General features: G+C 41.6%; 1 protein-coding gene across 1 annotated transcript in view; it reads right to left on the reverse strand.

The window, feature by feature from the left end:
* The window catches only part of LOC139753984 (uncharacterized), a 167,335-nt gene that overhangs the window by 115,364 nt on the left and 29,143 nt on the right, over nucleotides 1–22,828 (reverse strand). Inside the window, exon 2 of the mRNA XM_071670945.1 lies at nucleotides 365–452. Within this exon, the coding sequence (XP_071527046.1) occupies nucleotides 365–452 (88 nt within the window). The remainder of the gene's footprint in view (nucleotides 1–364; nucleotides 453–22,828) is intronic.

The following is a 22,828-nucleotide window of genomic DNA, read 5'->3' on the forward strand; positions in this document are numbered from 1 at the left end:
ACGGATATATATATATATATATATATATATATATATATATATATATATATATATATATATATATATATATATATATATATGTAGAGAGAGAGAGAGAGAGAGAGAGAGAGAGAGAGAGAGAGAGAGAGAGAGAGAGAGAGAGAGAGAGAGCTACAATAATGCAGGGTGTATTAGCTCTATATTTACCTGCTAGGACGAGGCTGAGGGTTGTATGCTAGGGCCAGGATGTAGCGAGGGCTGGGGCTTCACCTACCTGCTGGACCAAGGGTAAGGGATAGGGCTGCACTTACCTGCTGGGCCAAGGGTCAGGGGTAGGGCTACACCTACCTGCTGGTCCAAGGGTAAGGGCTGGGGCTACACCTACCTGCTGGATGGAGCGTGAGGGCTAGTAGTATTAGGCCCAAGGCCAGGTTGTGGTGAGGGCTGAGGGTTGTCAGACTTGCGCCAGCCATCTGTACATAACATAAATAAATCTGTCAATAAATGCGACCCAGAAACCAACTCCAGGAGAACGCTGAACACTGTTCTCCCTGAACTTCAACATAACACACACATATCCTCCCTGGTTAGAACTACATATGTCGATAATACGTGGATAAAATAACAAGTGGAAAAAAAATGCATGAGGACGAATACAACAGTATGATGATAAGTGGATGAAATAACAAGTAAAAAAAAAAATGCTTGAGGAAGAATACAACAGTATGATAATAAGTGGTTGAAATAACAAGAAAAAAAAATGCATAAGGAAGAATACAACGGTATTTTTGGTAATAAAACATTGTGTGATAATGTAATGAAATCTTAACTTTTGTTAAGAGTATTTGTCACTTCCTTATGGGTGTTAGAAAATGTAGAAGATTGATTATTTTGTATGAATCAGAGGTCATATTAGTTGATTTTCAAATAATTTGTTCATGAATGATTAGCAGGTATGTGTAAATATGAAGATATTAACTTTCAAATTTGACATGAACGCACAATCGAATTAAAGACACACATTTTCTTCTATTTTTGGTCTCAATACGACTCAACGAAAACGGGCGCAACGCTTCATATACGTTTCGCAAACTTAGACCAGACTTACGTGGACGTGATACTTGCCTCCTCCTCCTTCTCCGCCTCCCCCCTCCCTACACACACACACACACACACACACACACACACACACACACACACACACACACCACAGCTGCACCACCAACTAACCTCCCCAGCCTGTGTAGTGGAAACCCGTCATGATTTCCCGCAGTTACTGATGGGAAAGAATGAAAAAAGTAAAAAAGTATGACCAAAGTTGTTAAGAAGATAAGATGTAGGTATAAGCAGCCAGGAATACTTACAATACGATCAGATTTCAAAGTAATGTGTACAACAACTGGTGATCGGAGATCTCGTAAAGGATAGCACGGATACCAACACGCGCTGGTTACATCAGTTCGACTCCCCTTCCTTGCGACTGAGAAGTTGGGAGCATGAACGTACCACACCAGGGGCTCGTTTTACGGGGCTCCTGCAACTTCGAGGCTGCGCTACAATCAGTAGCAGAAAAATGAAGGACTCCTTGGAGTTGGAAGTTCTTTGACGATATTATACTCCGTTTCGCCCAGCGATGATACAAGCTCGCCGAAGGTGACTTTTCACTCGAGATATATATATATATATATATATATATATATATATATATATATATATATATATATATATATATATATCAAGGTGAAGTCGCACTTCGGTAGGAGTTCATACAATTTTAATTAACATGTAATTTTTCTCTACATGTGGCACGACATGTTTCGTGGAGACAATCCACCTCATCAGGTGCCAGTACTTAACAAAGTTATTTCAATCCCAACATTACACTTTGAGTCCCGCAGTCCAGAACCAATCAGTACCTGTACTGATTGGTGCTAGACTGGCACTATACATGCATTCCACCAATCCTCAGGCATCTCACCATGATTCATACATAGCATTGAAAAACCTAACTAACCAATCAGTAACAAAGTCACCACATTTATTAATAGATTCAACTGCAATACCATCCACTCCAGCCGTCTTGCCACATTTTATCTTATGCAAGGCTTTCACTTCTTTCTTCACCAAACCACTACCCATGACTGTCTCACTTCGCATACCACCCCGAACCAAACACTCTACATCTGTCACCATATCATCAGACACATTCAACAGTCCTGTGGAATACTTATTACATCTCCTCACTTCATCACTACCTGTTACCTTGTCTACATTAGCCTCCTTCTTGTTTTTGACACACTATCTACGTCCTTCCAAAACATCTTATTCTCCCTGAAGTTTGCTAATTCTCCCTCTTCCTAACTCTCATCTGCCCTCTTTTTCAAACCCTGCACCTTCCTCTTGACTTTCTGCCGCTTTCTCTCATACCTCTCTCAATCGTTTGCACTCCTTCCCTGAAAGTACCGTCTATATATCTCTTTTCTCTGTCACTAGCTACTTTACTTCTTCATCCAACAGACACAACTGTTTCTAACTTGCCCACCTCCCACAATACGCATTTTTTTTGGGGGGGGGGGGGGGGAGGGGGCACATGCCAGCACCACTTCCTTAAATACTTCCCATTCCTCACTCACTCCTGTAACATGGTTTACTTTCACCTGTTGATATTCGACACTCAACGAAAACGGGCCCAACGCTCCATATACATTTCGTAAACATAGACATTTTTTGTTACAAGCGAAGGTTTTGGGAGCATTGAGGAATGTGGAAAGCCAGGTTGTTATTTGTGAGGGCGAAAAGGGGTATGTTTTACGTCTAGTTGTCCCATCGATGTTGTATGGGTGCGAGGCATGGGCTGTAGATGAGGATGTGCGGAGGAGGGTGGGTGTGTTGGAAGTGAAATGTTTGACGAGAATAATATGTGGTGTGAGGTGGTTTGATGGAGTGAGTAATGAAAGGGTAAGAGAGATATGTGGTAATAAGAAGAGTGCTTGAGAGAACTGAAAAGGGTGAGCTGAAATGGTTTGGACATGTGGAGAGAATGAAGAAAAGTTGACAGAAAAGATAAATGATAGAAATGGAGGGGAAAAAGAGAGCGGCAAGACCAAACTGGAGATGGAAGTGAAGGATGTTTTGAAAAATATTTTGATTGGTCGGAGCCTGAAGTTCCACGAGGGTGAAAGCGTGCATGGAATAGATTGAATTGGAACGACGCAGTATGCGGGTGACGACGTGCTGTCAATGGACTGAACCAAGGCATGTGAAGCGACGACCCAGGGAAACCGTGGAAAAGTCTGTAGGGCTTGGTTGTGGATAAGGGGCTGCGTTTGCGGAGAATGGATGTGAGAAAATGCGGCCTTTATATATATATATATATATATATATATATATATATATATATATATATATATATATATATATATATATATATATTTTTTTTTTTTTTTTTTTTTTTTTTTTTTTTATACCTCGTCGCTGTCTCCCGCGTTTGCGAGGTAGCGCAAGGAAACAGACGAAAGAAATGGCCCAACCCCCCCCCCATACACATGTACATACATACGTCCACACACGCAAATATACATACCTACACAGCTTTCCATGGTTTACCCCGGACGCTTCACATGCCTTGATTCAATCCACTGACAGCACGTCAACCCCTGTATACCACATCGCTCCAATTCACTCTATTCCTTGCCCTCCTTTCACCCTCCTGCATGTTCAGGCCCCGATCACACAAAATCCTTTTCACTCCATCTTTCCACCTCCAATTTGGTCTCCCTCTTCTCCTCGTTCCCTCCACCTCCGACACATATATTCTCTTGGTCAATCTTTCCTCACTCATTCTCTCCATGTGCCCAAACCACTTCAAAACACCCTCTTCTGCTCTCTCAACCACGCTCTTTTTATTTCCACACATCTCTCTTACCCTTACGTTACTTACTCGATCAAACCACCTCACACCACACATTGTCCTCAAACATCTCATTTCCAGCACATCCATCCTCCTGCGCACAACTCTATCCATAGCCCACGCCTCGCAACCATACAACATTGTTGGAACCACTATTCCTTCAAACATACCCATTTTTGCTTTCCGGGATAATGTTCTCGACTTCCACACATTTTTCAAGGCTCCCAAAATTTTTGCCCCCTCCCCCACACTATGATCCACTTCCGCTTCCATGGTTCCATCCGCTGACAGATCCACTCCCAGATATCTAAAACACTTCACTTCCTCCAGTTTTTCTCCATTCAAACTCACCTCCCAATTGACTTGACCCTCAACCCTACTGTACCTAATAACCTTGCTCTTATTCACATTTACTCTTAACTTTCTTCTTCCACACACTTTACCAAACTCCGTCACCAGCTTCTGCAGTTTCTCACATGAATCCGCCACCAGCGCTGTATCATCAGCGAACAACAACTGACTCACTTCCCAAGCTCTCTCATCCCCAAGAGACTTCATACTTGCCCCTCTTTCCAAGACTCTTGCATTTACCTCCCTAACAACCCCATCCATAAACAAATTAAACAACCATGGAGACATCACACACCCCTGCCGCAAACCTACATTCACTGAGAACCAATCACTTTCCTCTCTTCCTACACGTACACATGCCTTACATCCTCGATAAAAACTTTTCACTGCTTCTAACAACTTACCTCCCACACCATATATTCTTAATACCTTCCACAGAGCATCTCTATCAACTCTATCATATGCCTTCTCCAGATCCATAAATGCTACATACAAATCCATTTGCTTTTCTAAGTATTTCTCACATACATTCTTCAAAGCAAACACCTGATCCACACATCCTCTACCACTTCTGAAACCACACTGCTCTTCCCCAATCTGATGCTCTGTACATGCCTTCACCCTCTCAATCAATACCCTCCCATATAATTTACCAGGAATACTCAACAAACTTATACCTCTGTAATTTGAGCACTCACTCTTATCCCCTTTGCCTTTGTACAATGGCACTATGCACGCATTCCGCCAATCCTCAGGCACCTCACCATGAGTCATACATACATTAAATAACCTTACCAACCAGTCAACAATACAGTCACCCCTTGTTTTTTATAAATTCCACTGCAATACCATCCAAACCTGCTGCCTTGCCGGCTTTCATCTTCCGCAAAGCTTTTACTACCTCTTGTCTGTTTACCAAATCATTTTCCCTAACCCTCTCACTTTGCACACCACCTCGACCCAAACACCCTATATCTGCCACTCTGTCATCAGACACATTCAACAAACCTTCAAAATACTCATTCCATCTCCTTCTCACATCACCACTACTTGTTATCACCTCCCCATTTACGCCCTTCACTGAAGTTCCCATTTGCTCCCTTGTCTTACGCACCCTATTTACCTCCTTCCAGAACATCTTTTTATTCTCCCTAAAATTTACTGATAGTCTCTCACCCCAACTCTCATTTGCCCTTTTTTTCACCTCTTGCACCTTTCTCTTGACCTCTTGTCTCTTTCTTTTATACTTCTCCCACTCAATTGCATTTTTTCCCTGCAAAAATCGTCCAAATGCCTCCCTCTTCTCTTTCACTAATACTCTTACTTCTTCATCCCACCACTCACTACCCTTTCTAAACAGCCCACCTCCCACTCTTCTCATGCCACAAGCATCTTTTGCGCAATCCATCACTGATTCCCTAAATACATCCCATTCCTCCCCCACTCCCCTTACTTCCATTGTTCTCACCTTTTTCCATTCTGTACACAGTCTCTCCTGATACTTCCTCACACAGGTCTCCTTCTCAAGCTCACTTACTCTCACCACCTTCTTCACCCGAACATTCACTCTTCTTTTCTGAAAACCCATACTAATCTTCACCTTAGCCTCCACAAGATAATGATCAGACATCCCTCCAGTTGCACCTCTCAGCACATTGACATCCAAAAGTCTCTCTTTCGCACGCCTGTCAATTAACACGTAATCCAATAACGCTCTCTGGCCATCTCTCCTACTTACATAAGTATACTTATGTATATCTCGCTTTTTAAACCAGGTATTCCCAATCATCAGTCCTTTTTCAGCACATAAATCTACAAGCTCTTCACCATTTCCATTTACAACACTGAACACCCCATGCATACCAATTATTCCCTCAACTGCCACATTACTCACCTTTGCATTCAAATCACCCATCACTATAACCCGGTCTCGTGCATCAAAACCGCTAACACACTCATTTAGCTGCTCCCAAAACACTTGCCTCTCATGATCTTTCTTCTCATGCCCAGGTGCATATGCACCAATAATCACCCACCTCTCTCCATCAACTTTCAATTTTACCCATATTAATCGAGAATTTACTTTCTTACATTCTATCACATACTCCCACAACTCCTGTTTCAGGAGTATTGCTACTCCTTCCCTTGCTCTTGTCCTCTCACTAACCCCTGACTTCACTCCCCAGACATTTCCAAACCACTCTTCCCCTTTACCCTTGAGCTTCGTTTCACTCAGAGCCAAAACATCCAGATTCCTTTCCTCAAACATACTACCTATCTCTCCTTTTTTCACATCTTGGTTACATCCACACACATTTAGGCACCCCACTCTGAGCCTTCGAGGAGGATGAGCACTCCCCGCGTGACTCCTTCTTCTGTTTCCCATTTTAGAAAGTTAATACAAGGAGGGGAGGATTTCTGGCCCCCCGCTCCCGTCCCCTCTAGTCGCTTTCTACGACACGCGAGGAATACGTGGGAAGTATTCTTTCACCCCTATCCCCAGGGATAATATACATATATATATATACACACACACACACACACACACACACACACGCACATACACATTCTTTCATATCTGCAAATTTACAAATTCAGTTCATTTTACACCAAAACAACGCACTTTCATTGAATTGTACACTCAAATTCCTTCCTACTCATTTAACTTATTCTATTGCATAAGATGAACTTACTCTTTTCCTTTTATTCAGCCTATCTCATAAGGATAACACAAATACACAGATGGCACACCTTCAGATCTTTGAGTGGAACATTGAGAACTGTTGAAATACAGTGGCCCCATATAGTCTCCAAATCAGCTAAAACAGCACTAACTGAGCCACCTAAGCCACTATGAATGTTCAGGTCTCCTCGTACAAAGGGAAAATGGATGTTGTATTCTAAACTTGGGTGTTTATATATATATATATATATTTTTTTTTTTTTTTTTTTCATACTATTCGCTATTTCCCGCGATAGCGAGGTAGCGTTAAGAACAGAGGACTGGGCCTTTGAGGGAATATCCTCACCTGGACCTCTTCTCTGTTCCTTCTTTTGGAAAAAAAAAAAAAAAAAAAAAAAAAAAGAGACGGGAGGATTTCCAGCCCCCCGCTCCCCATATTTATATATATATATATATATATATATATATATATATATATATATATATATATATATATATATATATATATATATATATACATATATATATATATATATATATATATATATATATATATATATATATATTTTTTTTTTTTTTTTTCATACTATTCGCTATTTCCCGCGATAGCGAGGTAGCGTTAAGAACAGAGGACTGGGCCTTTGAGGGAATATCCTCACCTGGACCTCTTCTCTGTTCCTTCTTTTGGAAAAAAAAAAAAAAAAAAAAGAGAGGGGAGGATTTCCAGCCCCCCGCTCCCCATATTTATATATATATATATATATATATATATATATATATATATATATATATATATATATATATATATTTTCTTTCATACTATTCGCCATTTCCCGCATTAGCGAGGTAGCGTTAAGAACAGAGGACTGGGCCGTTGAGGGAATATCCTCACCTGGCCCTCTTCTCTGTTCCTTCTTCTGGAAAATTAAAAAGTAATGAGAGGGGAGGATTTCCAGGCCCCCGCTCCCTTCCCTTTTAGTCGCCTTCTACGACACGCAGGGAATACGTGGGAAGTATTCTTTCTCCCCTATCCCCAGGGATATATATATATATATATATATATATATATATATACGAACAAAGTGCATAGGAACGCGCACCTTCATAGAACATACAAACCTCCAACAGCCAGGTTCGAACCCGGGACCCCTGTGCCAAAGGCGGGAATGCTAGCCGCTGGGCTAGGGCCTGGCTAATAGGAAATAACTATTCGAAAACTATGTACTATATGATACGAAGGGCATTCGAGTACATAGTATTCGAATAGTTATTTCCTATTAGACAGGCCCATAGCCTAGCGGTTAGCATTCCCGCCTGTGGCACAGGGGTCCCGGGTTCGATCCTGGCTGTTGGTGGCTTGTATGATATATATATATATATATATATAGAGAGAGAGAGAGAGAGAGAGAGAGTACATTATCAGACTGATGTCATTGTCTTCATCCATCGTTTTGCAGTTTCTGGCTACAATATCTCGCACGACCTTCTCGTCCTTTCGACATGTTATCGTAAATGTAGTAAACTTTGATGCTATCACGTCGAGATTGTCTCTTTGTCATGAGATGTTGCTCTAGCATGTTGTTTACAGTAGTATCAAATTCAGCATTTGAATACCCATTGTGAATTAATATTTCCCGGACACGTCGAAGTTACTGGTGTATAAGTTACTAGGTTGAGCACACCTTGATCGCTTTCCTAACGTATGCACGAATGAAACTCCACTTGTAATTTTGAGTGCATTCATTTATTCCAATCATACAATTACTTTGGTTGGTGGGCTCTCTGTACGTCGGAGACGAAAGATCCTGTTGTGGCACGAACCATCACATCCAAGAAAGGAATCTTACCATCGTTATTCAACTCTACTGTAAATCTTAAAGCTGAAGTTTCTTGAAGTCGGTTACGGAGGTTTCCCCAGTGAGTTTGAAGTTACTTACGCAGGTAAGGTTGTCGTCTGTATATCTGCAACAAAGACCAAGACGAAAGCCTAGCCTAATAATGTATGTAAGATGTCATGAAGTCATTGGATGAAGCACCCAACTCAAGGCGGTAAATAGGAAACATTATTATCATTTTATATTACTTCAGTACATCCACGTGTGATACTCGTGCTGTTCACAGGTCACACTCGGATGACCTCAGTTAACCCCGTGGACACGATGATATGTCCCTTGGGTATGATGTGCTGCTCTTTGACCAGACCAAGTGTTGTATCGTCGTGCTGAAAAGGTTAACCTTATGACACTGACTCATATTTTCATACTTACCTTCCTCCTGCACCATCTGCCTCTGAGACCCAGGCATTATCCTGGATGACAGAAAACAGCTTTTTTTAAAACAATGCACGTGTTAGGGGCAGGCTATGTGTTTGACTGTACTAATCCATTCTTTCCTAGGTTTTGATGCTTATATTCAATTCAAAACGCATATTAGATTTTTATATTTACAACATCCTGTTTGAATATATTTTCTTGTGAAAAATTGACAAGAAAATTTTTTAGATTTCCCTAATGAGCCTCAGTCAAGACCTTTGTTATCGCGACTGTGGGGAAGTTTGTTTCTTTAGCCGCTTGAAATATACACAACTTCACATTTATTATTATTATTATTATTATTATTATTATTATTATTATTATTATTATTATTATTATTATTATCTTTATTATTATTATTATTAACATTATTATTATTATTATTATTATTATTTTGTGTAGGGTTGTATTAAGTATCCTTTACGTGAGGGTTTTTGGGTAACGGTATTGAATGCTCTGTTGATGTCCATTGCTACTATTACTGTGCGGGAAGGGGGTTGGCTGGTTGAATCCATTTACACTTTTGCCTCTACGTTTTGGAAGACAGCTCATCTCTCCAACATTATCAACATCTTCTCAACATATCACTAAACCCTACATGACCAAGATGCAACCTCCATATCGAAAGCATTCACCTCTCACAAGCAAGCACACAACAGCCCATCTTTCGTTCGCCAGCGCTCCTGCCCGGTGGACTTGGTTAGCTTCCTGGGTGCTGACGGTGTCCCTGGGATGGGGATGCCGGACCAGCAAGTAAGGCCAGAGAGGGAAAACCTCAGTTTTTCCATAACCAGATCTTCGTAACTTTACGAATTTTTTGCTTTTGTATTATTGCAAACAGTACTCGTTAACAATGGTGCGAGCTGCGGGGCAGACCATGTCAGCCACAGATGGTGCAAACTGTTGATCAGAAACAGATGGTGCAAGGTGCGGGGCACACTACGTCAGCAACAGATGGTACTATCTGTTGAGCAGGCCACGTCAGCAACAGATGGTGCAAGCTGCGAACCAGGCCACGTCAGCAACAGATGGTACACACGTCAGCCACAGATAGTGCAAGGTGCGAGGCAGGCAGCGTCAGCAGCAGATGGTACAAACTGTTGAACAGAACACGTCAGCAACAGATGGTGCAAGGTGCGGGACGGGCAATGTTAGCAACAGATGGTGCAAGCCATACATACCAATACCAGATAAAATCACCGTCTGAGTATTTATTTATTCATTTATACAGTGATAGGGTCTGACGTCATCCACCCGTGATGTCGTGCCTAGCGCCTTCAAGGCCATTCCATTAACTCAATATATTCATAATCTAGCCTGAGCCAGGTACCCATTTTGTCGACCGACTCTTAGGGAAGGATGAACAGCTAGGATGACTGTGGACCGACTGCCGCAACCAGGATTCGAACCTGTGCGCTCTACTCCGGGCGGCTCGTGAATGCGTCACGGCCAGGAGCGCTACACCACGGTTAGGTTTGTCTTGAAGCAGGACTACGTGGAGAATTAACCTCACAAAGGGCAACAAAAAGCATGAGGATTTACGACGAGCTTTTGCTAAAAGGCAGAGCTCGCGCGTAGTGCTCACCGCAGGAAAATGTAGAGCGACGAAGAACGGGTCATGTGTCGTCAAGTGTTACGTGTGAGATGAAGAGGTTGTATGTTTGTGGTCTGAGAAGTAGCAGCCAGCGTGTGGATGAGGCAGAAAGAAATGACAAGTACCTGAACCGGAGGAGTAAAACCCGACAGCCACTGAAGTGCTGACTCATACCGCAGCCGTCGCTTACCTTCCCAGTACCCAGGCGAGAGGTGCCAGTAATATACTTCCAGGTCGAGAGAGAGAGAGAGAGAGAGAGAGAGAGAGAGAGAGAGAGAGAGAGAGAGAGAGAGAGAGAGAGAGAGAGAGAGAGAGAGAGATTCTAAATAATGATCACAAGGGCGAGAATAAAACTCCATCATAACATTAGTACCAGTACCCTCCCCAGCGTTGCGTATCTCCTAGGATGAAGTGACCTTGTCTCATGGCAAAAAATGTCGTAGGCAACTTTAGGCAGGTATATTGTGTGAGATTACTGTTTCTGTTACGGGGAGAAAGTTTTACACTCGTGTTAGCCCGTCTCTTAAAACCTCGTATATATATATATATATATATATATATATATATATATATATATATATATATATATATATATATATATATATATAGATGTGTGGTAGAGGATGTGTGAATCAGGTGTTTGCTTTGAAGAATGTATGTGAGAAATACTTAGAAAAGCAAATGGATTTGTATGTAGCATTTATGGATCTGGAGAAGGCATATGATAGAGTTGATAGAGATGCTCTGTGGAAGGTATTAAGAATATATGGTGTGGGAGGCAAGTTGTTAGAAGCAGTGAAAAGTTTTTATCGAGGATGTAAGGCATATGTACGTGTAGGAAGAGAGGAAAGTGAATGGTTCTCAGTGAATGTAGGTTTGCGGCAGGGGTGTGTGATGTCTCCATGGTTGTTTAATTTGTTTATGGATGGGATTGTTAGGGAGGTGAATGCAAGAGTTTTGGAAAGAGGGGCAAGTATGAAGTCTGTTGGGGATGACAGAGCTTGGGAAGTGAGTCAGTTGTTGTTCGCTGATGATACAGCGCTGGTGGCTGATTCATGTGAGAAACTGCAGAAGCTGATGACTGAGTTTGGTAAAGTGTGTGAAAGAAGAAAGTTAAGAGTAAATGTGAATAAGAGCAAGGTAATTAGGTACAGTAGGGTTGAGGGTCAAGTCAGTTGGGAGGTAAGTTTGAATGGAGAAAAACTGGAGGAAGTAAAGTGTTTTAGATATCTGGGAGTGGATCTGGCAGCGGATGGAACCATGGAAGCGGAAGTGGATCATAGGGTGGGGGAGGGGGCGAAAATCCTGGGAGCCTTGAAGAATGTATGGAAGTCGAGAACATTATCTCGGAAAGCAAAAATGGGTATATTTGAAGGAATAGTGGTTCCAACAATGTTGCATGGTTACGAGGCGTGGGCTATGGATAGAGTTGTGCGCAGGAGGATGGATGTGCTGGAAATGAGATGTTTGAGGACAATGTGTGGTGTGAGGTGGTTTGATCGAGTAAGTAACGTAAGGGTAAGAGAGATGTGTGGAAATAAAAAGAGCGTGGTTGAGAGAGCAGAAGAGGGTGTTTTGAAATGGTTTGGGCACATGGAGAGAATGAGTGAGGAAAGACTGACCAAGAGGATATATGTGTCGGAGGTGGAGGGAACGAGGAGAAGTGGGAGACCAAATTGGAGGTGGAAAGATGGAGTGAAAAAGATTTTGTGTGATCGGGGCCTGAACATGCAGGAGGGTGAAAGGAGGGCGAGGAATAGAGTGAATTGGATCGATGTGGTATACCGGTGTTGACGTGCTGTCAGTGGATTGAATCAGGGCATGTGAAGCGTCTGGGGTAAACCATGGAAAGCTGTGAAGGTATGTATATTTGCGTGTGTGGACGTATGTATATACATGTGTATGGGGGTGGGTTGGGCCATTTCTTTCGTCTGTTTCCTTGCGCTACCTCGCAGACGCGGGAGACAGCGAAAAGCAAAAAAAAAAAAAAAAAGAAAAAAAAAAAATATATATATATATATATATATATATATATATATATATATATATATGTATATATATATATATATATATATATATATATATATATATATATATATATATGGAAAAGATGTAGCTTAGACATTGAAGCTTATTGATACAGTGGTTAAATTGATGAGAACTGCTATTGACGTTTGTGTAAAAAATTATACATTTCCCTTTTCCATAGCCAGAGGTTGAACCATTATGTGACATTCATTTTTTCATTTCATTTCAAGCTAGAAGTTTCAGTTTTCTAAATTGTTTCTTACATTTTTCATATGTATATATATGTATATGTGTGTGTGTGTGTATATATGTGCGTATGTGTGTGTATATATATATATATATATATATATATATATATATATATATATATATATATATATATATATATTATCCCTGGGGATAGAGGTGAAAGAATACTTCCCACGCATTTCTCGCGTGTCGTAGAAGGCGACTAGAGGGGACGGGAGCGGGGGGCCAGAAATCCTCCCCTCCTTGTATTTTTTAACTTTCTAAAATGGGAAACAGAAGAAGGAGTCACGCGGGGAGTGCTCATCCTCCTCGAAGGCTCAGACTGGGGTGTCTAAATGTGTGTGGATGTAACCAAGATGTGAAAAAAGGAAAGATAGGTAGTATGTTTGAGGAAAGGAACCTGGATGTTTTGGCTCTGAGTGAAACGAAGCTCAAGGGTAAAGGGGAAGAGTGGTTTGGGAATGTCTTGGGAGTAAAGTCAGGGGTTAGTGAGAGGACAAGAGCAAGGGAAGGAGTAGCAGTACTCCTGAAACAGGAGTTGTGGGAGTATGTGATAGAATGTAAGAAAGTAAATTCTCGATTAATATGGGTAAAACTGAAAGCTGATGGAGAGAGATGGGTGATTATTGGTGCATATGCACCTGGGCATGAGAAGAAAGATCATGAGAGGCAAGTGTTTTGGGAGCAGCTGAATGAGTGTGTTAGTGGTTTTGATGTACGAGACCGGGTTATAGTGATGGGTGATTTGAATGCAAAGTTGAGTAATGTGGCAGTTGAGGGAATAATTGGTATACTTGGGGTGTTCAGTGTTGTAAATGGAAATGGTGAAGAGCTTGTAGATTTATGTGCTGAAAAAGGACTGGTGATTGGGAATACCTGGTTTAAAAAGCGAGATATACATAAGTATACGTATGTAAGTAGGAGAGATGGCCAGAGAGCGTTATTGGATTACGTGTTAATTGACAGGCGCGCGAAAGAGAGACTTTTGGATGTTAGTGTGCTGAGAGGTGCAACTGGAGGGATGTCTGATCATTATCTTGTGGAGGCTAAGGTGAAGATTTGTATGGGTTTTCAGAAAAGAAGAGTGAATGTTGGGGTGAAGAGGGTGGTGAGAGTAAGTGAGCTTGGGAAGGAGACTTGTGTAAGGAAGTACCAGGAGAGACTGAGTACAGAATGGAAAAAGGTGAGAACAATAGAAGTAAGGGTAGTGGGGGAGGAATGGGATGTATTTAGGGAATCAGTGATGGATTGCGCAAAAGATGCTTGTGGCATGAGAAGAGTGGGAGGTGGGTTGATTAGAAAGGGTAGTGAGTGGTGGGATGAAGAAGTAAGATTAATAGTGAAAGAGAAGAGAGAGACATTTGGACGATTTTTGCCGGGAAAAAATGCAATTGAGTGGGAGATGTATAAAACAAAGCGACAGGAGGTCAAGAGAAAGGTGCAAGAGGTGAAAAAGAGGGCAAATGAGAGTTGGGGTGAGAGAGTATCATTAAATTTTAGGGAGAATAAAAAGATGTTCTGGAAGGAGGTAAATAAAGTGCGTAAGACAAGGGAGCAAATGGGAACTTCAGTGAAGGGCGCAAATGGGGAGGTGATAACAAGTAGTGGTGATGTGAGAAGGAGATAGAGTGAGTATTTTGAAGGTTTGTTGAATGTGTCTGATGATAGAGTGGCAGATATAGGGTGTTTTGGTCGAGGTGGTGTGCCAAGGAATAGGGTTAGGGAAAATGATTTGGTAAACAGAGAAGAGGTAGTAAAAGCTTTGTGGAAGATGAAAGCCGGCAAGGCAGCAGGTTTGGATGGTATTGCAGTGGAATTTATTAAAAAAGGGGGTGACTGTGTTATTGACTGGTTGGTAAGGTTATTTAATGTTTGTATGACTCATGGTGAGGTGCCTGAGGATTGGCGGAATGCTTGCATAGTGCCATTGTACAAAGGCAAAGGGGATAAGAGTGAGTGCTCAAATTACAGAGGTATAAGTTTGTTGAGTATTCCTGGTAAATTATATGGGAGGGTATTGATTGAGAGGGTGAAGGCATGTACAGAGCATCAGATTGGGGAAGAGCAGTGTGGTTTCAGAAGTGGTAGAGGATGTGTGGATCAGGTGTTTGCTTTGAAGAATGTATGTGAGAAATACTTAGAAAAGCAAATGGATTTGTATGTAGCATTTATGGATCTGGAGAAGGCATATGATAGAGTTGATGGAGATGCTCTGTGGAAGGTATTAAGAATATATGGTGTGGGAGGCAAGTTGTTAGAAGCAGTGAACAGTTTTTATCGAGGATGTAAGGCATGTGTACGTGTAGGAAGAGAGGAAAGTGATTGGTTCTCAGTGAATATAAGTTTGCGGCAGGGGTGTGTGATGTCTCCATGGTTGTTTAATTTGTTTATGGATGGGGTTGTTAGTGAGGTAAATGCAAGAGTTTTGGAAAGAGGGGCAAGTATGAAGTCTGTTGGGGATGAGAGAGCTTGGGAAGTGAGTCAGTTGTTGTTCGCTGATGATACAGCGCTGGTGGCTGATTCATGTGAGAAACTGCAGAAGCTGGTGACTGAGTTTGGTAAAGTGTGTGAAAGGAGAAAGTTAAGAGTAAATGTAAATAAGAGCAAGGTTATTAGGTACAGTAGGGTTGAGGGTCAAGTCAATTGGGAGGTAAGATTGAATGGAGAAAAACTGGAGGAAGTAAAGTGTTTTAGATATCTGGGAGTGGATCTGACAGCGGATGGAACCATGGAAGCGGAAGTGGATCATAGGGTGGGGGAGGGGGCGAAAATCCTGGGAGCCTTGAAGAATGTGTGGAAGTCGAGAACATTATCTCGGAAAGCAAAAATGGGTATGTTTGAAGGAATAGTGGTTCCAACAATGTTGTATGGTTGCGAGGCGTGGGACTATGGATAGAGTTGTGCGCAGGAGGATGGATGTGCTGGAAATGAGATGTTTGAGGACAATGTGTGGTGTGAGGTGGTTTAATTGAGTAAGTGATGTAAGGGTAAGAGAGATATGTGGAAATAAAAAGAGCGTGGTTGAGAGAGCAGAAGAGGGTGTTTTGAAATGGTTTGGGCACATGGAGAGAATGAGTGAGGAAAGATTGACCAAGAGGATATATGTGTCGGAGGTGGAGGGAACGAGGAGAAGTGGGAGACCAAATTGGAGATGGAAAGATGGAGTGAAAAAGATTTTGTGTGATCGGGGCCTGAACATGCAGGAGGGTGAAAGGAGGGCAAGGAATAGAGTGAATTGTATCGATGTGGTATACCGGGGTTGACGTGCTGTCACTGGATTGAATCAGGGCATGTGAAGCGTCTGGGGTAAACCATGGAAAGCTGTGTAGGTATGTATATTTGCGTGTGCGGACATGTATGTATGTACATGTTTATGGGGGTGGGTTGGGCCATTTCTTTCGTCTGTTTCCTTGCGCTACCTCGCAAACGCGGGAGACAGCGACAAAGTAAAAAAAAAAAAAAGAAAAAAATATACATTCTTTCTTTCAAACTATTCGCCATTTCCCGCATTAGCAAGGTAGCGTTAAGAACAGAGGACTGGGCCTCTGAGGGAATATCCTCACCTGGCCCCCTTCTCTGTTCCTTCTTTTGGAAAATTAAAAAAAAAAAAAACAAGAGGGGAGGATTTCCAGCCCCCGCTCCCTCCCCTGTTAGTCGCCTTCTACGACACGCAGGGACTACGTGGGAAGTATTCTTTCTCCCCTATCCCCAGGGATATAATATATATATATATATATATATATATATATATATATATATATATATATATATATATATATATATATATATATATATATATATATATATTTATATATATATATATATATATATATATATATATATATATATATATATATATATATATATATATATATATATATATATATATATATATATATATATATGTGTGTGTGTGTGTGTGTGTGTGTACGTTGAAATGTATAGGTATGTATATGTGCATGTGTGGACGTGTATATATATACATGTGTATGTGAGCGGGTTGGGCTATTCTTTCGTCTGTTTCCTTGCGCTACCTCGCTAACGCGGGAGGCAGCGACAAAGTATAGTATAGTATATGATATATAATATATATATATATATATATATATATATATATATATATATATATATATATATATATATATATATATATATAAAAATATAAATATATATATATTTTTTTTTTTTTTTGCTTTGTCGCTGTCTCCCGCGTTTGCGAGGTAGCGCAAGGAAACAGACGAAAGAAATGGCCCAACCCACCCCCATACACATGTATATACATACGTCCACACACGCAAATATACATACCTACACAGCTTTCCATGGTTTACCCCAGACGCTTCACATGCCTTGATTCAATCCACTGACAGCACGTCAACCCCGGTATACCACATCGCTCCAATTCACTCTATTCCTTGCCCTCCTTTCACCCTCCTGCATGTTCAGGCCCCGATCACACAAAATCTTTTTCACTCCATCTTTCCACCTCCAGTTTGGTCTCCCACTTCTCCTTGTTCCCTCCACCTCCGACACATATATCCTCTTGGTCAATCTTTCCTCACTCATTCTCTCGATGTGACCAAACCATTTCAAAACACCCTCTTCTGCTCTCTCAACCACGCTCTTTTTATTTCCACACATCTCTCTTACCCTTACGTTACTTACTTGATCAAACCACCTCACACCACACATTGTCCTCAAACATCTCATTTCCAGCACATCCATCCTCCTGCGCACAACTCTATCCATAGTCCACGCCTCGCAACCATACAACATTGTTGGAACCACTATTCCTTCAAACATGCCCATTTTTGCTTTCCGAGATAATGTTCTCGACTTCCACACATTCTTCACGGCTCCCAGAATTTTCGCCCCCTCCCCCACACTATGATCCACTTCCGCTTCCATGTTTCCATCCCCTGCCAGATCCACTCCCAGATATCTAAAACACTTTACTTCCTCCAGTTTTTCTCCATTCAAACTCACCTCCCAATTGACTTGACCCTCAACCCTACTGTACCTAATAACCTTGCTCTTATTCACATTTACTCTTAACTTTCTTCTTTCACACACTTTACCAAACTCAGTCACCAGCTTCTGCAGTTTCTCACATGAATCAGCCACCAGCGCTGTATCATCAGCGAACAACAACTGACTCACTTCCCAAGCTCTGTCATCCCCAACAGACTTCATCCTTGCCCCTCTTTCCAAAACTCTTGCATTCACCTCCCTAACAACCCCATCCATAAACAAATTAAACAACCATGGAGACATCACACACCCCTGCCGCAAACCTACATTCACTGAGAACCAATCACTTTCCTCTCTTCCTACACGTACACATGCCTTACATCCTCGATAAAAACTTTTCACTGCTTCTAAGAACATGCCTCCCACACCATATATTCTTAATACCTTCCACAGAGCATCTCTATCAACTCTATCATATGCCTTCTCCAGATCCATAAATGCTACATACAAATCCATTTGCTTTTCTAAGTATTTCTCACATACATTCTTCAAAGCAAACACCTGATCCACACATCCTCTACCGCTTCTGAAACCACACTGCTCTTCCCCAGTCTGATGCTCTGTATATGCCTTCACCTTCTCAATCAATACCCTCCCATACAATTTCCCAGGAATACTCAACAAACTTATACCTCTGTAATTTGAGCACTCACTTTTATCCCCTTTGCCTTTGTACAATGGCACTATGCACGCATTCCGCCAATCCTCAGGCACCTCACCATGAGTCATACATACATTAAATAACCTTACCAACCAGTCAACAATACAGTCACCCCCTTTTTTAATAAATTCCACTGCAATACCATCCAAACCTGCTGCCTTGCCGGCTTTCATCTTCCGCAAAGCTTTTACTACCTCTTCTCTGTTTACTAAATCATTTTCCCTAACCCTCGCACTTTGCACACCACCTCGACCAAAACACCCTATATCTGCCACATTCAACAAAACTTCAAAATACTCACTCCATCTCCTTCTCACATCACCACTACTTGTTATCATCTCCCCATTTGCGCCCTTCACTGAAGTTCCCATTTGCTCCCTTGTCTTACGCACTTTATTTACCTCCTTCCAGAACATCTTTTTATTCTCCCTAAAATTTAATGATACTCTCTCACCCCAACTCTCATTTGCCCTTTTTTTCACCTCTTGCACCTTTCTCTTGACCTCCTGTCTCTTTCTTTTATACGTCTCCCACTCAATTTCATTTTTTCCCTGCAAAAATCGTCCAAATGCCTCTCTATTCTCTTTCACTAATACTCTTACTTCTTCATCCCACCACTCACTACCCTTTCTAATCAACCCACCTCCCACTCTTCTCATGCCACAAGCATCTTTTGCACAATCCATCACTGATTCCCTAAATACATCCCATTCCTCCCCCACTCCCCTTACTTCCATTGTTCTCACCTTTTTCCATTCTGTACTCAGTCTCTCCTGGTACTTCCTCACACAAGTCTCCTTCCCAAGCTCACTTACTCTCACCACCCTCTTCACCCCAACATTCACTCTTCTTTTCTGGAAACCCATACAAATCTTCACCTCAGCCTCCACAAGATAATGATCAGACATCCCTCCAGTTGCACCTCTCAGCACATTAACATCCAAAAGTCTCTCTTTCGCGCGCCTGTCAATTAACACGTAATCCAATAATGCTCTTTGGCCATCTCTCCTACTTACATAAGTATACTTATGTATATCTCGCTTTTTAAACCAGGTATTCCCAATCATCAGTCCTTTTTCAGCACATAAATCTACAAGCTCTTCACCATTTCCATTTACAACACTGAATACCCCATGTATACCAATTATTCCCTCAACTGCCACATTACTCACCTTTGCATTCAAAGGTGAGTGTATATATATATATATATATATATATATATATATATATATATATATATATATATATATATATATATATATATATATATATATAAAATATATATATATATATATTTTATATATTTATTTTGCTTTGTCGCTGTCTCCCGCGTTTGCGAGGTAGCGCAAGGAAACAGCCGAAAGAAATGGCCCAACCCACCCCCATACACATGTATATACACACACACGTCCACACACGCAAATATACATACCTATACATCTCAATGTACCCATATATATACACACACAGACACATACATATATACACATGCACACAATTCACACTGTCTGCCTTTATTCATTCCCATCGTCACCTCGCCACACATGGAATACCATTCCCCTTCCCCCCTCATGTGTGCGAGGTAGCGCTAGGAAAAGACAACAAAGGCCCCATTCGTTCACACTCAGTCTCTAGCTGTCATGCAATAATGCCCGAAACCACAGTTCCCTTTCCACATCCAGGCCATACACAACTTTCCATGGTTTACCCCAGACGCTTCACATGCCCTGATTCAATCCACTGACAGCACGTCAACCCCGGTATACCACATCGATCCAATTCACTCTATTCCTTGCCCTCCTTTCACCCTCCTGCATGTTCAGGCCCCGATCACTCAAAATCTTTTTCACTCCATCTTTCCATCTCCAATTTGGTCTCCCACTTCTCGTTCCCTCCACCTCCGACACATATATCCTCTCGGTCAATCTTTCCTCACTCATTCTCTCCATGTCCCCAAACCATTTCAAAACACCCTCTTCTGCTCTCTCAACCACGCTCTTTTTATTTCCACACATCTCTCTTACCCTTACATTACTTACTCGATCAAACCACCTCACACCACACATTGTCCTCAAACATCTCATTTCCAGCACATCCACCCTCCTGCGCACAACTCTATCCATAGCCCACGCCTCGCAACCATAGAACATTGTTGGAACCACTATGCCTTCAAACATACCCATTTTTGCTTTCCGAGATAATGTTATCGACTTCCACACATTCTTCAAGGCTCCCAGGATTTTCGCCCCCTCCCCTACCCTATGATTCACTTCAGCTTCCATGGTTCCATCCGCTGCCAGATCCACTCCCAGATATCTAAAAGACTTTACTTCCTCCAGTTTTTCTCCATTCAAACTTACCTCCCAATTGACTTGACCCTCAACCCTACTGTACGTAATAACTTTACTCTTATTCACATTTACTCTTAAGTTTCTTCTTTCACACACTTTACCAAACTCAGTCACCAGCTTCTGCAGTTTCTCACATGAATCAGCCACCAGTGCTGTATCATCAGCGAACAACAACTGACTCACTTCCCAAGCTCTCTCATCCACAACAGACTTCATACTTGCCCCTCTTTCCAAAACTCTTGCATTCACCTCCCTAACAACCCCATCCATAAACAAATTAAACAACCATGGAGACATCACACACCCCTGCCGCAAACCTACATTCACTGAGAACCAATCACTTTCCTCTCTTTCTACACGTACACATGCCTTACATCCTCGATAAAAACTTTTCACTGCTTCTAACAACTTGCCTCCCACACCATATATTCTTAAAACCTTCCACAGAGCATCTCTATCTACTCTGTCATATGCCTTCTCCAGATCCATAAATGCTACATAGAAATCCATTTGCTTTTCTAAGTATTTCTCACATACATTCTTCAAAGCAAACACCTGATCCACACATCCTCTACCACTTCTGAAACCATACTGCTCTTCCCCAATCTGATGCTCTGTATATGCCTTCACCCTCTCAATCAATACCCTCCCATATAATTTATCAGGAATACTCAACAAACTTATACCTCTGTAGTTTGAGCACTCACTCTTATCCCCTTTGCCTTTGTACAATGGCACTATGCACGCATTCCGCCAAATCCTCAGGCACCTCACCATGAGTCATACATACATTAAATAACGTTACCAACCAGTCAACAATACAGTCACCCCCTTTTTTAATAAATTCCACTGCAATACCATCCAAACCTGCTGCCTTGCCGACTTTCATCTTCCGCAAAGCTTTTACTACCTCTCCTCTGTTTACCAAATCATTTTCCCTAACCCCCTCACTTTGCACACCACCTCGACCAAGACACCCTATATCTGCCACTCTATCATCAAACACATTCAACAAACCTTCAAAATACTCACTCCATCTCCTTCTCACATCACCACTACTTGTTATCACCTCCCCATTAGCGCCCTTCACTGAAGTTCCCATTTGCTTCCTTGTCTTACGCATTTTATTTACCTCCTTCCAGAACATCTTTTTATTCTCCCTAAAATTTAATGATATATGTATGTGTTATGTCTTTACCTCTCTGTATGTATGTACACCCATACACAACCTAGCCTATGCCAGCACCAAGGGAAGGATGAACACCCGGGTGGACTGGCTGCTTCGACTAGGATTCGAACCTGGTATGTGGGTTTGATCCCAGGTGCTCCGTGCATGCTTGACGGCCAGTAATGCGACGCTACCCGCTATACCACGAAGGTTCGTGCTTGTAAACAAACAAATGAATAAATAAAATGGCGATATATCGAATTGAGGCAGCTATTCCGGTGAAAATACACAGTTGGGGTATTACAGATCTGGGAGATCACGATAGTGATCAACTAATTAATCATAAAAGTGTTTAAGATTAAGATGAGGCTGGATACTTGTAACTCTGCATAAGCACATGAGTGAGGTACATAGACACATCAGGGTGGCAGATATACACGATTGTTTACAAAGAATATACTATGGTTTATACACTATGCACGTAGTTAAACATGAAGTGATGAATACTTCC

Source organism: Panulirus ornatus, chromosome 16 (assembly GCF_036320965.1).
Source record: "Panulirus ornatus isolate Po-2019 chromosome 16, ASM3632096v1, whole genome shotgun sequence".
Lineage (NCBI taxonomy): Eukaryota > Metazoa > Arthropoda > Malacostraca > Decapoda > Palinuridae > Panulirus > Panulirus ornatus.